This window comes from Dromiciops gliroides, chromosome 1 (genome assembly GCF_019393635.1).
Source record: "Dromiciops gliroides isolate mDroGli1 chromosome 1, mDroGli1.pri, whole genome shotgun sequence".
NCBI lineage: Eukaryota > Metazoa > Chordata > Mammalia > Microbiotheria > Microbiotheriidae > Dromiciops > Dromiciops gliroides.
Window position 1 is genome coordinate 165,637,952 of NC_057861.1, and position 16,213 is coordinate 165,654,164.

Consider the following 16,213-nt stretch of genomic DNA (forward strand, 5'->3'; position numbering starts at 1 on the left):
CAGCTGCTACAGTGATGCATGCCTTGCTGAGGCAACTTCTACAGTGATCCATACCTTGTTCTGAAGTTCACAGATGCACCACTGTCAAGTCAGCAGGCCCTCCAAGAAGATGCATTGTTCCATTGTGCCTAGAAAATAGGCACCTTCTTCATTACCTGGGAAGCAATATAAGCAGTGACTGAGTCTATGGCAGGAATAACACCACACCAAAACGTGAAGGCCATAATGTTTATTAAGTGATGCAGCTCTATCCTTGGCCCTCCAGGGCACCCCAATCAGGCATGTTCCATTTCCAGGTCTTCTAGATCCAGATCTACCAGATCTAAGTATGGAGTCACAGCCTCTGCAACACAGGGTCCTCCGTTGTAGAAGTCTTTGAGTCTCTAAATCACAGTATCTCAGAGCCAGAAGAGACCCCAGGGACCGTCTAGTCCAACCTCCCCTTCCTGAACAAAGAACCCTAGGCTGCTACCCAGCAAGTGGTTATCCAATTTTGGCTGGCAAACCTCCGATGAGGCAGAATCTAGTACTTGAGGCAGGCCGTCCCATTTGGGGATCACTCTCATTGGGGAGAAGTTGTTTCTTATACCAAGCTTAAATTTGTTTTACTACTACTTCTGCTCCTAGTTGTGCCCCCACCGCGTACTCTTCAATCTAATGACACTGGCCTCCTGGCTTTTTCTCAAACAAGACATTCCATCTCTCACCTCTGGGCATTTTCTCTGTCTGTCCCTCGTGTTCCCCATCCTTATCCCTCCCTATTGACTTCGCTGGCTTCCATGAAATCCTAGCTGAAATCTCTTCTCCTACGGGATGCCTTTGCCAACCCCTCTTCATTCTAGTGCCTTCCCATGGTTAATTATTTCTGAAATTATCCTGTAATAGCTTGTTTGCATCTATCTCTTTGCTTGTGATTGTGAGCTTCTTGAGGGCAGGGAACTGTCTTTTGCCTCTTTTTGAATTCCTGGGGCTTAGCACAGTGGCTAGCACATCATAGGCACTTAATGAATGTTTATTGACTGATTCCCTATCTCACTTTACAATCCTTCCCTTCTTTTCTCAAGTTTCCTACACCTTTCTCTCCCCCCGCCCCCATTCTCAACTGAAGATCTAGCCTTCAACTCAACTGAGAAAATTAAGGTCATTTGCTATGAGATTTTTCTTCTCTTCTAATCAAAACCCCTTGACATCACCCTTGAATCACATCTCTTTTCCTCTATTCTCTGATAATGAAGTGTCCCTTCTCCTAGACAAGGCCAACATTCCTACATGTGCCTTGATCCCATTCTCTCCTGTCTTCTCCAGATGATTGTCTTCTTAATAATTCTTTGCTTCTCTTGAATCTCCAACCACCCTCTCTCTCTCTGTCAGTTCCTTCCCTACTGCTTTCAAACATGCCCAAGTCCCCCTCACCCCGCACAGAAAAAATAAAAATAAAACCTTTATTAAACCCTATCATTCCCTCTGTTGTCCTGTATCTCCCTTCCCTTTCTTGGCCATTAGGAAGCTGTCTATCTATACTAGTTGACTCCACTTCCTCTCCTCTCATTCCTCATCCCTTGATGACAGGTCTCTCTCCAAAATTGCCATTGGCTTCATTGCTAAATGATATTCCTCATTCCTTATCTTTCTTTACCTTTCAGATTAATTGGAATCTATTGGAGACCCCTTCCTCCTGGTTGCTCTCTCCTATCTGGGCTCTTATGACACTACTCTCTCTTCATTCTCCCCTTACCTTATCTGACCGCTCCTCAGTCTCCTTTGTATCTAGTTTTTGTTTTGTTTTATTTTGGTGACACAATTAGGGTTAAGTGACTTGCCCAGGGTCACACAGCTAGTAAGTGTTAAGTGTCTGAGGTCAGATTTGAACTCAGGTCCCCTTGAATCCAGGGCCAGTGCTCTATCTCCTGCGCCACCTAGCTGCCCCTTGTTTGTTTGTTTTTTTAATTTTATAACACCAGTCTCTTATAACCTTCCTATGTTATTCCTTCTCTCTGCCTTTTAATTTGCTGTTTCTAATCTATGTTTGGTAGCTAGAATGCCAGTCTTGTTAGAATTGTATCTAACAATACAGAGGCTCAGAGTAAGGGCCTCTGAATAAAGTGCATGGATTTTTCTGAATCCTTATTTTAGATACTCTGCTAGCCTCCAGTTTTTCAGTTGTGTCCTTTAGAGATGTCCTCTAGAGAGATAAAGTGTTCATATAATAGATGTTTTATTTGATTAAAATCCATATTTCATTAATTAGTGATATCCAATTAAATAAAACTAGCTAAGTTTTAGCTAAATGGGAAGGAAGGGCTAAGTATTCCAAGTGAGGGAGAAACAGCATGAATAAAGGCCTGGAGACAAGAACAAATGTGCTTGTTTAGCTAACTATATTTTACTCTTTGTTCTTTATAGCAAAAGTAAAACTCCAGTGAACAGTTAACAACATTTTCTTTTTAGTATCCCAAGCTATTTACCTTCCAGCTGCTTGCCCAGCATCCTCCTCTATTACCTTACCTAGTTACCAAATCAAGGTGGGAGGGTACTCAGGGAATACCAGCCAATCTTATTGTGAGACATGTGAGACACTGGCACAGGACCATCCAGCATGGCATGCACATATCAAAGAAGGTGCTATGGTATATGAGTAAAGCAGAATTGCAGCACCTCAAAAGAAATGTGAGATGCACAAATTTGGAGACATCTCCATCCCAAATGTTCACACGGTCTATTTGCTCTTCACTTGTGGTAGAGTCTTCCAAGCTTCTCTTGGTCTGATCAGCCACAATTGGACATACTATCCATTGACTCTGACATTGTGGTGTCATTTTGGTCCTCTTTGAGTACAAAGGACAACAATGAACACCCTAATTTTTCTAATGCAATGTAGCTTCTTTATCCTCTCTCATCTCTCCTAGTCCCTTGGGAACCTGCTTTGGCTGAAAAACAGAGGCTAAAGTCCAAATAGAATTTACAGTTATCCCTTCCACATTGTGGGGGTTAGGGGCCCAGTGCTCCCATGATCTGTAAAATCCGTGTAAAATTTTTTGGCCCTCTCTTCATATCAGAGAAAAAATATAAATTATTATGGCATTAAAAGATAAAATGTTGATATTATATAATACTATACATATATTTTATGCATGTTTGAGTTTCTAAACCTTTTCTCTGTCATCTGCTGGCCTTCACATGTCATCTGTGGCTTTCACAAAACTCCCCCAAATTTCCATTTAATTTCTTATGCTGATCCACAATACATTAAAACCACAATTGGGAAAGTCACAATGTGGAAGGGATAACTGTATTTTATTAATGTGTGTAAACAGGTTTAATAAGTCTGTGTTTTCCATGTACTGCTTTCCTAAAGGGACTTTAATTGCCTCTTCATGCAACAGGAGGAGTCTGTATAAAAGGTGTATATGTTCTAATGATTGCCCTCAGCTACCAGAAAGACCCACTAAAGACAACTGTTGTTTGGGCATGGAGAGCACATGCAATAAAAGAGGATGGGGAGTAAATCTGTACTCTTCACTAGAACGCAGAGCTGTAAGGACCCTTTGTCTTCTCTTGTCTCAGAGCAGCTTCCATTCCCTAAGCCAGGAAACAGAGCATCATCCCTGCAGAAGGCAAAAGATCTCTCCTCTGCCCTGTGTGTGTTTGGGTACAAATCTCTAGGGAACCTGTCCAGTTTCCACAGTGATCACTTTAGGATAACTAGCCATTTGTCTGTGTTAGAAGAATTCTTTGGACTGTTCTTGATCCATAAGAGGAATTCTGATTCAGAAGGGATGGTAACTTATGTTTTTAAGAACACAGATGCTCAAAGTACACCAGGAACTGATATCAAGACCAAACTTAGCCAACATTGCACAGTCATTAAAATTTGGCTTTGAATACTTCTCTATCTGGTTGTTTCAACTATCTCTTATACTACTGATTCTCAAAGTGTGGTCTGACCACTGTGGGTCCCAGAGATCCTTTCAGGTAGTCCATGAAGTCAGTATTTTTCATATTAATACCAAGTTTTCATTTTTAATATGGTAAATATTAATATATATTTAAATAGTTAATATCAATAGTTAGAACCTACATACATAAGAACTCTTTAGATCCTCAATAATTTTTAAGAATATAAAGAGGTCCTGAAACCAAAAAGTTGGAGAACCCTTGCCCTTTGTGCTTTTAAGAAGGTCTTTCTTATTTGTTAGATAAGCCCTTATAGAAACTTTTTGTTGTTAAGTCATTTTAAGTCATGCCCAACTCTTCATCACCTGTTTGGGGTTTTCTTTGGCAAAGATACTAGAGTGATTTGCCATTTCCTTCTCCAAATGACTTTACAGATGAGGAAACTGAGGCAAACAGGGTTAAGTGACTTGCCCAGGGTCACACAGCCAGTAAGTGTCTGGAACCAGATTTGAACTCAGGAAGATGAGTCTTCTAACTTTAAACCCAGCACTCTTTCCACCATGCCATCCCAAATGGAATTTATTAGAACCTCTTATCCAACCCATTTTCCACAAACCCACCTTCCTAACCTCTCAGTTTCTCTTGAGGGTAGTCAAAACCTTCCAGTCACCCAGCTTCCCAACCTTAGAATCCTTTTCCCTCACTTTCCTTTACTCAGCATACCCAATCAGTTGCAAAGTCTTATGATTCTAACTTCCACATCTTCCAAATGGCTCCCTTTCTTTCCACTTTGATGGCTAACACACTAGTCATCTCCCCATCACCTTTCACCTGGACTATTTCAGTAGTTTGCAAAAACATATGTTATGGGGGCAGCTAGGTGGCACAGTGGATAGAGCACCGGCCCTGGATTCAGTAGGACCTGAGTTCAAATTCGACCTCAGACACTTAACACTTACTAGCTGTGTGACCCTGGGCAAGTCACTTAACCCCAATTGCCTCACTAAAATATATATATATATAAAGAGGACCAAAATATTACAATATATTGTATATTTTGTGTATCTGTATACAATATATTACATATAAACATACTATATATAGTATGTGGGTTATATAATATTACACACACACATATATAAAAACCTCATAAGGGGCTAAAATTCTAGCTAGCTAGCTAGTCTGTCTAAAATATCTAATGAGTGGTCAGCAATAAATTTTTTAAAAATCATAACTGAGAATGACCTGTTTATTATAAACAAAGTAGCATAGCACACACAACGGGATCCATCTTTAGGTAGATAGACCAAATAGCTGAACACAGTCCAGTAAAACGGTGGTCACTGATGGTCAAAGTGATCCCATAATCAATGAGATCCATAGACATAATTTAGTCCAACTTGATGAAGCCAATGTCTTTCATATACTGAAGGAAGCACTGGCAGCACATGTTCAAGCCATACTTGCGGATCAGGCCATGCCGGTTCGAACACATGTGGCACGACTGAGACCCCTGGCTGAATTTGTGAGGGTAGCTCCAGTAGAGCTTCTGGTGACCCATGGCGCCACTAGCAAAGACACAAGAAGAAAGAAAGAAGACAATCCACGCATGTACTCTTTAAGCCCCGACCCAGCCCAGTCAACAATAAATTATAAGCTTTAGAAAGAGTTAAACTTTTAAGCATTTATTAAGGAGAATATGAATTTGGTGAAGAGAGAGAGAAAGAGGCCTAGATTCAGCTATCTATCTCAGGGAGCTAATGTCTCCTGCTCCGCTCTCCACGAGAGTCCTGACAAAAGAGAGAGAACCACCCCTTTTTTATCCCACAAGCCTCCTGTGAAACTGGGAACATCCCGTCTACATGCACATACAGCTCCAAGCTAATTCACTGTAGCTTTGATAGTACCCATGAGCAAACGTCACTTCCTGACACCAAAGAAAAGCTGCATGACTTGCCCTCAGATGCCTTCTCCTCATGGCGGAGCTTTCCTACAGCAACTCTCCAGTAGGTGGCATCACTCCAATTGTTACAACCTATATATTGTAATTACTTATATGTGTACAAGAGATTTTCTTTCTTTTCTATAAGGATACAATCTTCTTGAGTCCTGTGACAGACTCTTTTTTTTTTTTTTTGGTGAGGCAATTGGGGTTAAGTGACTTGCCCAAGGTCACACAGCTAGTTAGTGTCAATCATCTGAGGCCGGATTTGAACTCAGGTACTGCTGAATCCAGGGCTGCTGCTCTATTCACTGCGCCACCTAGCTGCCCCTGTGACAGACTCTTTATCTTTGGATCACAGTGCCTTGTGTAGGGCCTTGCAAAATAGTAGGCACTTAATAATTGCTTGTTAGATAAACATATGGATGAATGATGTTACCCTCCCAGGCTTATTTGCATATCAATAGAGAATTTTGGAACATAGAAAACCCTAAGGTACAAGAGAATTAATTTCTAAGGATGGAATTTTGGGCACAGTATCTGAGTGGAGGTGGATATTTGAGTATAGATGAAATGTACCCAAATATCTGACACTTTAAGTCTTACTACTTAGGTGGCTACCTAGTGAAAGAACAACTTTACTCACAATATCACAGTAATTTCATTGAAAAAACTGTTTTTATGGACCCTAGATTATATCAATGTAAGTCTTTCCCCAGAGGTCAGATCTACCTCCACTAATATAAAACAGAATCTCTTCTGTAACTTGCCATCTTAGAGACTACCTTTAAGCACCAAAAAAGTTAAGTGATTTGCCTGTAATCACGAAGCTATTGTATATCAGAGGCAGGACCTGAACCCAGGTCTTCCTGACTCCATGGCCAGTCCTCCATCCACTCATGCATGTTATCTCTTTTTATTTGTCAGGAAAATTCTTTATAAGGTGGGTCTGTGCTTGACCTTAATAAGGGACCAGATAACTGAAGTGTCAAAAACATGATTGATTACTCCATTCGTTTGTTGTTGTTTTTTTCCTCCACTATTGGCAGCCCTACAGCATGGAAAACTTTATTCCAAGAGCCTCCAGCACATAGTTCTCTGCACTTGGTGCAAATGTCATGTGTAATAAGTGCCAATAGACAGTGATTTCCAAATGAGTTTTCTCTATTACTACAATCTATTCAGTTTCTTTATTAGAAGGTGACTCCAGGTGAACACAGCTGTTAGAGGTGAACTAATGTGGCTGAAAGGTCCCTTGGAGCTTAATATGCTGTGGGTGCTTAATGGCTCCTAAATAATTAAAGCAAAGTCATAGATGGAACAATTAATAAATTTAAGAGAAACTTGAGGGGGGGGTGTCTTAGAGTATTTGCAAATTTTCTATTAATGTTTAATTAACAGTGCCTGCACCCTTTTAGTTAATTTTGAATAGGAGAATGAATTCAGAATCACATGGTAGTCGTTTCACAAGTTATTTAAATGGAAAAATTATGCCTGGCCTGCAGTTCTACACAGTAATCTGTTTATTTTAAAACATCTTAATATCTGGGAATGGCATTGCACCATGTGTTAATGTACTTTGAAGGGACTGCGGTGCCTTCGTGTTGTGACATTAGGCAAGGAATTATGGATCTTGAAACATTATAGCTTATTACTTTTGTTTCTTCTCCGAGATTCAAAGCGAGCCTTGCTAAAGCTGAAATGACTGCATATTCATAATAGTGGGGGTGGGTAGAAAAGGACAAGAGGATGAGGGAGATGATATTACTGAGGGAGAAAAGGATGCTTTTTTTTTCAAAATGATTTTTGTTTCTGGCAAAGCAACCATTCTCTTCATGTGCCTTTCTGCAGTAAGTGATGCACAGTCATCTCCCATACAGTGGATAAACGTAAAATGTTAGCTTAGATTGCAAGCATAGCATCAGTGCCTTTATTCCTGGGTAGTTTGGGAGTGCAAAGCTTAAAAAGTGAAGCAACACAGTATATGGTGGAGAGAACCCTAGATTTGGAGTTGAACAGCCTGGGTGCCAGTCCCAGTCCTGCTACTTATTTCCTGTGTAAAAGCAGATTAACCTTTTTAAAATTTTCTCTCTTTGGGCTTTAGTTTCCTCATCTTTAAAGTAAAGGGACTGGATGAGATCATACCCAGTCTCGAATTTAATGATCCGATAAAATAACAGAAGCATTTCACTATGAGCAAAAAGGTATTGAATTTGGAGTCAGGGAGCCGGTTTTAAATTCTGCCTCTGTCACTTACTTCATACATGACCTTTGGGCAATTCACTTGAAGTTTTTGGTCTCAGTTCCCTCTTCTGTAAAATGAGGAGATTGGACTACATGGTCTCTTATATCTTTTCTAACTTCACATCTGTGATACTGTAATAACATGTACACTATCTGCATTCAGACTTCCCCAAAGGAAAATTTTGTCTCTGCCCTAAGGTGTCCTAAACTCTTTTGTCTCCTTCTAGGAAGACAACTGTTTGCATTCATTAATTCAGCAAAATATTGGTTAAACATCTACTATGGACACCTTTGACCTCTATTGAGTGATCAGCCTCATAGGAGCTTACCCACCTTCGTTTGTAGAGGGGCTCTGAATGTAGTACTACCCAGAGCCTATCTCTTCTTATTTCCATAACTTTAAGAGGCAATGAAAGAAAAAAAAAATTGTCTCCAGCCCTGGAGTAACAGAATGCTGGTGACAGATGGTTATTCTGTGGCCTGAAAGCACTGGACATATTTTGTGTGGCTTGCTTCAGGTTCTAGCATCTGCAGTGTTCACTCATACTGGGGATGTCCATGATTTCCATTTTTCAAAACTTAACTGAAAAGGGCACTTAAGCAAAGCAGACATTTTGTCCCAGGCAAAATCAATCTTGCTACTGAGAGAAAAGACCGGGCCCTTTTACAGCTGGTATTTGGAGTTGATTTTGAGTACATGTTGACTAAACTTCCTTTCAAGGTAACTAAAATTAATAGCTTGTATGCTAATGAATGAGGAAAGTGGAGAGTCAGGGAAAGCTCTTTTAGCTTCCCCATAAATCTTAGGAGCTCACTAACAGATCAGAGAACAAGTCTCTATGGAGCTTTGCTAGGCCCAAGTTCCAACCATGGGTAAGAACTTCTGGAGCATGCACTTGACCACAGAGGAGTAGATTAGATGTCCTCCTGAGAACCTTTCTAACCCTATAATCATAACCAAAAAAACAATGAATAAAAGCAAGGAGTCAGGGGCATTTTTTTTGGTAGAGAAGGAAAAAAATACAGTAAGAGATGGATACAAAATAATTGAGGGACAATATTCAGGAAAAAACAACTGCAATCCAGGGTGTGTGTGTGTGTGTGTGTGTGTGTGTGTGTGTGTGTGTGTGTGTGTGTGTGTGTGTGTGTGTGTGTGTGTGTGAAATATAGGGTGGAAAAGTTAGTGGTTTTTTGTTGTTGTTTTTTTTTTTAATGGAGTGGTTACAGCTATCCACACAGGAAAAACAAGTGGATGCTGTGATAAAATAATGGAATTTGGCAGATGCCCAGGGGTCCCACCTGATTGATTTAGTATTGTTTGAGAAACCAACTAAGTACCTACTTGGGATGATTAGATATAGGCCATACCTGGTCTGCCCTGAGTCACCAGGGGGACCACTCTTGGCCAAGCAACTTGAAGGATGACCTCCCTTTTGGGGGAGGGAGAGAAAAGGTAGAAAAGAGAATGCTGAGGATGGGAGCTCTCTCTTTGCTGTTAGTGAGCTTCCAAGAGTGGACTGGCGAGGGACTGCACAGCTGACTCCCATAGAAACTATGGACCCCAGGTGATGAGTTAATAGAAACGAGGCCAGCTCTTTGAATTAGCTGAGCTGGAAGCAAGTTTGGGGATTGAGTCAGTCTTTGCTAGAGCCAGGAAACATATCCATTTTTCTCTTTCCCTATTCCCTTGTCCTTAGCTTTATTAACTTTACCTTTATTGTATATTTTATTCCCATTAATAAAACTTGATTTGTTTGTGGAAAAGAAGCTGTTAATCTCCCTTATTAACCTGGGAGAAATAACTAAAAAAGGCAGTTTATTTTCTGAACCCCAATATTATGGCAAGCCACCCAATTAACTCTCCCATAATAAATTTGGCCCCTACAATGCATAATGCCTATTGTGCAAATTTTGTTCAGCCATTGTGTGGAAAGTCTTTAGAGCTCATCTGTCAGTCTATATATCTTGGATAGGCACTGTAAAAGGACAGTTAGCTAGCTAGACCTATACTTGTAGAGTATGGACTGGATTACTTATAAGAAATGGCAAATTTCTTTAAATGACCCCCACACACTTCTTATTGAAGCAAAGGCTCATCTATTTAACACCAATGGTGGTGGTGGTGTGTGTCTGTGAGTCACAGGACATCATGGTCCTCTGAACAATTGAAGTTGAAGGTGACACAAGACCAATAGGAAGGTGGCTATAAACCTGAACAGACTGCAGCATATTATAAGGATTTTTTCAGGAGAAGCAGTACAAATTATGTCATCAAAAACATATTACTGAAGAAGAAAAAGGGCTAGTAAAGTAACAAGAACTAGGGATGCAAGTGGACAATCTGTCTTCTATAATCTTCCCTGGAAAATCTATGGATATCCTCATAATTTCAAGAAAATGTAAGGAAGGCCCTCGGCCTCATGGATGGGAGCTGTCTGGAGGGCTCCAGTCACCCAGGATAAGCAGGCAAAGATCCCCTCCTATCTGTGTCACTGAAGTAGATGCCCACATTGATTAGATCATTGATTAATTGGAATTTGGGCCTGTTGTGAAGTCTGCTTTTCTTATTTATGCCCTCAGATCCTTCCTTCCCATCTTATGTATTACCTTTCTACTCTTGCTCTCTCTCTTTGATCTTTACCCTCCTTTCCTTGGTGGTTGGAGATAAAGACCATCCATAAAAGCCTGTTTTACTAATCTTCCTGACCCAGGGTATCAAATCACTACGAAAAACTGTCCCAGAAAGCATTAATGTTTGCCTTTATGGAGGGTTTACCGTAATAATTAGAATAATTTTCCCTTTTCGACTATATGACATACCTGTATGAACTCTTAACCCTTACAAACTCTATTAGTCACATTGCCTGCCTGTTTTCATTTGTAAAGGAGATATAAATCAGGAGTTTAGTCTTTGTCACAAATCATTCCAAATAATATTCCTCAATATGGGATCTCCTTATCATTAGTTGACCTGGTAAAGTACCCGAAGGTGCTTTTAAATGACTCCAGTCTTGAGTTGGTCTGTCATTACATTTCATTATAACCATAAGCAAGTCCCATCACTTTACAGGGCCAAGTTCTTCAACTTTAATATGAGAGGGCTGGACAAGGGAATTTCTAAAGTCTCTTCCATCTCTAACCATCTATTCAGCTTTTTGTAAATGGATATCATTCGCAGAAAACTATGCTAGGTCCTGGGGGAATTATAGACTTATAGCCTAGTAGGATATAACACCTACACAAATAATTATAGAATCGTAGAAACAGAGAACAATACAATGATAAGTACACAAGAGAGGTATAAGAAAAGTTCTATGTTAGGTCCACAGGGGGAAAAGATTATTCTCCACTGTGATAATCCTGAGAAACTACCTGGGGGGGTAACATTTATGTAGGGCTTTAAAAGAGATGGTAGGGGCATGGAGTTGAGGAGAACATTCTTGGCAAAGGAAATTAGGTGACTAAAGGTATGGAAGTAGGAAATCCAGGGCACATGGAAGAATTCTGTGAGATAAGGCTAAAAAAGAGAGAATCACATGATAATAATTTAAAGCTAAACATTTAACACCTTCATTTCATAGATAAGAAACTATGCATAGAGGTTACTATGCACCTTGCTCAAGGTCATGCAAGTAATAGTGGCAGAACTGGGATTTGAATTCCTATTCTTAACTCCAAACCAAACTCTCTAGCTGCTTTAACACAGACATAAGACTGTGGAGGCCAGGTTAAGAAATTCGATTTTATTTTGTTTTGTTTTTGGAAGGCATTGAGGGTTAAGTGACTTGCCCAGGGTTACACGGCTAGTAAGTGTCAAATGTCTGAGGCCGGATTTGAACTCAGGCCCTCCTGAATCCAGGGCCAGTGCTTTATCTATTGCGCCACCTAGCTACCCCAAGGAATTTTATTTTTATGATTATTTTTAAATGCTTTTATTTGGGGGGGAGGGGGGACAATGAGGGTTAAGTGACTTGCCCAAGGTCACACAGCTAGTAAGTGTTGAATGTCTGAGCCAGATTTGAACTTAGGTCCTCCTGAATCCAGGGCTGGTGCTTTATTCACTGCTTTACCTAGCTGCCCCTAAATGCTTTTATTATGAACTAAGAAGTCATCGATAAGAATGGACATTTCTATACTCAAGGAAGAACCAGAAGAGGGGATTTACGTGAAAATACATCTACTATATATAGCTTGTTTCTTTTAATATAGGTCAAATTTAACATGGTAGTGCCATCACTGTCCTACTTATCTGTGTCCCCACTCTTCTCTCTATATTTTTAAAATATTTCATTGATGCTTATTTCTAATCTTCTTTTTTTTATATCACTATCATTGTCCCCTCACCCATCTCAAACTTTATCCACTTCCTTTTAAAAGAAAATGTGTTGTAATGATCCTGTACCTACAGTCCATCAAGAAATGTGGGAGGCATGCTTCATTATCAATCTTTTGGGGTCCTGCTTGGTTGTTTATTTGATCAGAGTTATTAAATGTTTCAAAGTTGTTTTCCTTTCCAATGTTATGATCTTGTATAACTAGTCCTCTTTGCTCTACTTATTTCCTCTGAACCAATTCATAAAAATCTTTCCAGGTTTCTCTGATGTCCCTTTTGTCATTTCTTATGGCATAATAATATTCCATAAGATGCCATAATTTGTTCAGTCATTCCACAGTTGATGGATAACTTTCTTGTTTCCACTTCTTTGTAATTACAAAAAGTGCTGTTATAAATATTCTTATATATTTTAGTCCTTTCCCTCTTTTTTTCTCCCCCTGGGGTTTTGACTTGTAATGGTATTGATAGGTCAAATGGTGAACTTTCTTCTGCAGCCAATAAAGGACCACCAACTGGTTTCTATAATAGAGATGACAAGAACAGATGTGTGCATATAAGGAAAATTAGTCTGGAAATGTTTTGAAAATGGAAGAAGCTCTAATAGTACAAGCTGGTGGTAATGAGGGCCTCTATTAAAATGGTGGTAGTGGGAATGCAGATGAGGGGACAGATGCAAGAGATATGGAGGAAGTAGAATCATAGCACTTGGAAACTGACTAGAAGTGAATGGAGAGGGGAAAGTGAAAAATAACATGATGACGATGATGCCACAACTAAAATAGTAGAGTCAGAAGAAAGAAAAAAAAAACAGATTTTGGGGAAAAGCCAGTAGTCTGGTTTAGGAAGTATTGAGCTGAGGAAGCTAGGTTGTGCAGTGGATAGAGCACCTGCCCTGGAGTCAGGAGGACTTCAGTTCATATCCAGCCTCAGACACTTGACACTTGCTAGCTGTGTGACCTTGGGCAAGTCACTTAACCCTCAATGCCCAGCCCCCCCCCCCAAAAAAAAGGAAGTATTGAGTTTAAAATCATTAGGACATCCAACTAGAAATTCAGGTCTGCAGTTTAGGAGAGGTCAGGGCTGAAGTTGTAGATTTGGGAGTCATTTGCATGAAGGTGCTAATTGAAGCAATTAAAACCTTGAGGGTTGCTGAGATTGCTAAAAGATAAAATACTAAGAGAAGAGGGGGTTGGGAAGATTAGGAGCCAGCACAGAAGGAAGAGGAATATTTAAACAAGTAGTCAGAATCAATAGTCTGATACCTTCTAAGCCAAGGAAGGAGAAAATATCCAAAAGGAAGGAGTTTTAAATAATGTTAAATGCTGCAGAGAAGTCAAGAAGGATAAGAACTGAGAAAGAGCCATCAGATTTGGTGAGGAGGTGGAAAATGATGGGATCCGAGGCACAGGTAAAAGGAGGCTGGATACCTCTTCCTCTGAGGCAGGCTGGTTATGGTTGTTGTCCTTTGAGATCAAAAAGGATCAAAATGATGTCACTATGTCAGGGTCAAGATACAATGTGTTATACCGTGGCTCATCAGACCAACATGAGCTCCAAAGACTTTAACATGGGTCAGGCACAAATAGTCCACATGAACATTTGGAGTAGAGATGGCTCTAAATTTGCCCGTCTCCTGTGTCTTTTAAGCTACTGCAGCTCTGTTCTGCTCATAGAGCAGATGCGGGCCCACCATGCTGGGCAGTCTGATGCCAGTGTCTCCCATATCTCACACTCAATTCCAAAGTTCTTCAGAGAGAACTTGAGAGTGTCCTTGTATCACCTCTTCTAACCTCCATGTGTCCTTATGTAAGTTTTCCATAAGATAATATTTTAGGTAAACATATGTTTGACATTCAAACACCATGGCCACCCCAATCTGAATAGCACTCCCTGAAGTAGAGTTTGAATGCTTGGCAGTTCAGCTTGAGAAAGGACATGAGTGTCCCATACCTCATCTTGCCGGGTGAGCTTCAGAATCTTCCTAATAAGACACCCAAAAAAAGGAAAGCATTTTCATATACTAAGTAGAATAAAAAATGAGACATATATCAAACCTTGAACTCCATTAAATACAGCTTTCTTTTTAAAGAGTACATATTAAGTTCAACATGTTACTTTCAAAATTGTCCTGCTCTCAGTTTTATCCTCTTAACTTCTTCCTGTTCTTTTCTATGCAGTTTTAAAAAATACTTCAATAGCGGGCAGCTAGGTGGTGCAGTGGATAGAGCACTGGCCCTGGAGTCAGGAGGACCTGAGTTCAAATCCAGTCTCAGACACTTGACACTTAACTAGCTGTGTGACCCTGGGCAAGTCACTTAACCCCAATTGCCTCACCAAAACAAAACAAAACAAAACTTCAATGACCTTTTGTTTCTTAGGGGTTTTTTTTTTTGTTAATATTATCACCAGTTTCCCTCCTCCTCCTAACCCCACCCCCCATAAAAAATAATACTTTTAAAAAAATAAATATTATTGGCATCTTTTTAAAATTTTCTAACATTTTAATTTAAATTTTTGAGTTCCAAATTCTATCCTTCCCTTCCTTCCCTTTTCCCTGAGACAATAAGCAATCTGATATAGGTTGTACATATGCAATTATGTAAGACATTTTGTCATTTGTGCAAGAAGACTCAAAGAAAAGAAAGGAAAAGAAAAGAAAGAAAGTGAGAAATAGTGTGTCAGTCTGTATGCAGCCAATATCAGTTATTTCTCTGGAGGCAGATGGTTGTATTGCTGAGATTAGCTAAATCATTCATAGTTCTTCATCAAACAATATTGTTACTGTGTACAATGTTTTCTTGGTTCTGTTCATTTCATTTTGCATCAGGTCATGTTAAGTCTTTCCAGGTTTTCCTGAAATCATCCTGCTTGTCATGAAACACAATACTTTTTGTTTTGTTTTTCTGTTGTTTTTGTTTTTGTTTTTTGGTGAGGCAGTTGGGGTTAAATGACTTGCCCAGGGTCACACAGCTAGTAAGTGTTAACTTTCTGAAACTAGATTTGAACTCAGGTCCTCCTGAATCCAGGGCCAGTGCTTTATCCACTGCTCCACCTAGCTGCCCTAAAACACATTACTTTTAACAAATAAGCAGTCAAGCCAAACAAACAAACAAAAAATCCACATATTTTCCACATTCAAAAATATATGTCTCTCTCTGAATGAATTGTGGTTCCATCACCTCTCAGTCTAGAGGAAGTAGGTATCATACTTCATAATAAGTCATCTGGAGTTGTGGTTAGTCATTGTGTTGATCTGAGTTCTTAAGTCTTTCACGGTTATTTTTGTTTTCCATGTTGTTGTTTTGCCACATAAATTGTTCCTCTGGTTCTGCTAACTTCAGTCTGAAATAATTCATATAAGTCATTGTAGAGTTGTCTGTTTTACCAATCTTTTCCCCTTTCCTTAGAGGGGAACAATATCCAATTATATTCATCGACTAAAATGGGTTTAGCTTTTCCCCAACTGATGGACACCTACTTTATTTCTAGTTCTTTGTTCCAACAAAAAGAGCTACCATAAGTTATTTGGATTTTTGTTTTGTTTACATATTGGTCTTTTGCCTCTTTTACCTCTTTGGGATAAACCCTTCATTTTACAAATGAGGAAACTCTGGCAAGAAATAAATACAGTTACCCAAGATCACACAGCTAGAAAATGGCAGAACCAGGATTTGAACAGAGGTCCTCTTCTTTAAATCTAGCACTTTTTTTCATTACATCATGTTACCTCGAGGAGAGAATTTCCACACTCAAATTTCCTTTCCTTGATGAAATCATAGGGCTCTTCAATTCTCCTT

The 16,213-nt window shown here is 39.6% G+C and overlaps 2 protein-coding genes across 3 annotated transcripts in view; one reads left to right on the top strand and one right to left on the bottom strand.

Moving 5' to 3' along the window:
• The window catches only part of FARS2 (phenylalanyl-tRNA synthetase 2, mitochondrial), a 666,913-nt gene that overhangs the window by 600,768 nt on the left and 49,932 nt on the right, over positions 1-16,213 (top strand). The gene's annotated exons all lie outside the window — the stretch shown is intronic.
• On the bottom strand, positions 5,285-5,455 carry LOC122734531 (40S ribosomal protein S29-like). The gene has a single exon (XM_043975418.1). It carries the CDS (start codon positions 5,453-5,455, stop codon positions 5,285-5,287), a length of 171 nt encoding a protein of 56 aa, XP_043831353.1.

What these genes read in the sequence shown, in the direction of transcription:
- LOC122734531 (XM_043975418.1), bottom strand. Translation starts at nt 5,455, where the DNA reads ATGGGTCACCAGAAGCTCTACTGGAGCTACCCTCACAAATTCAGCCAG.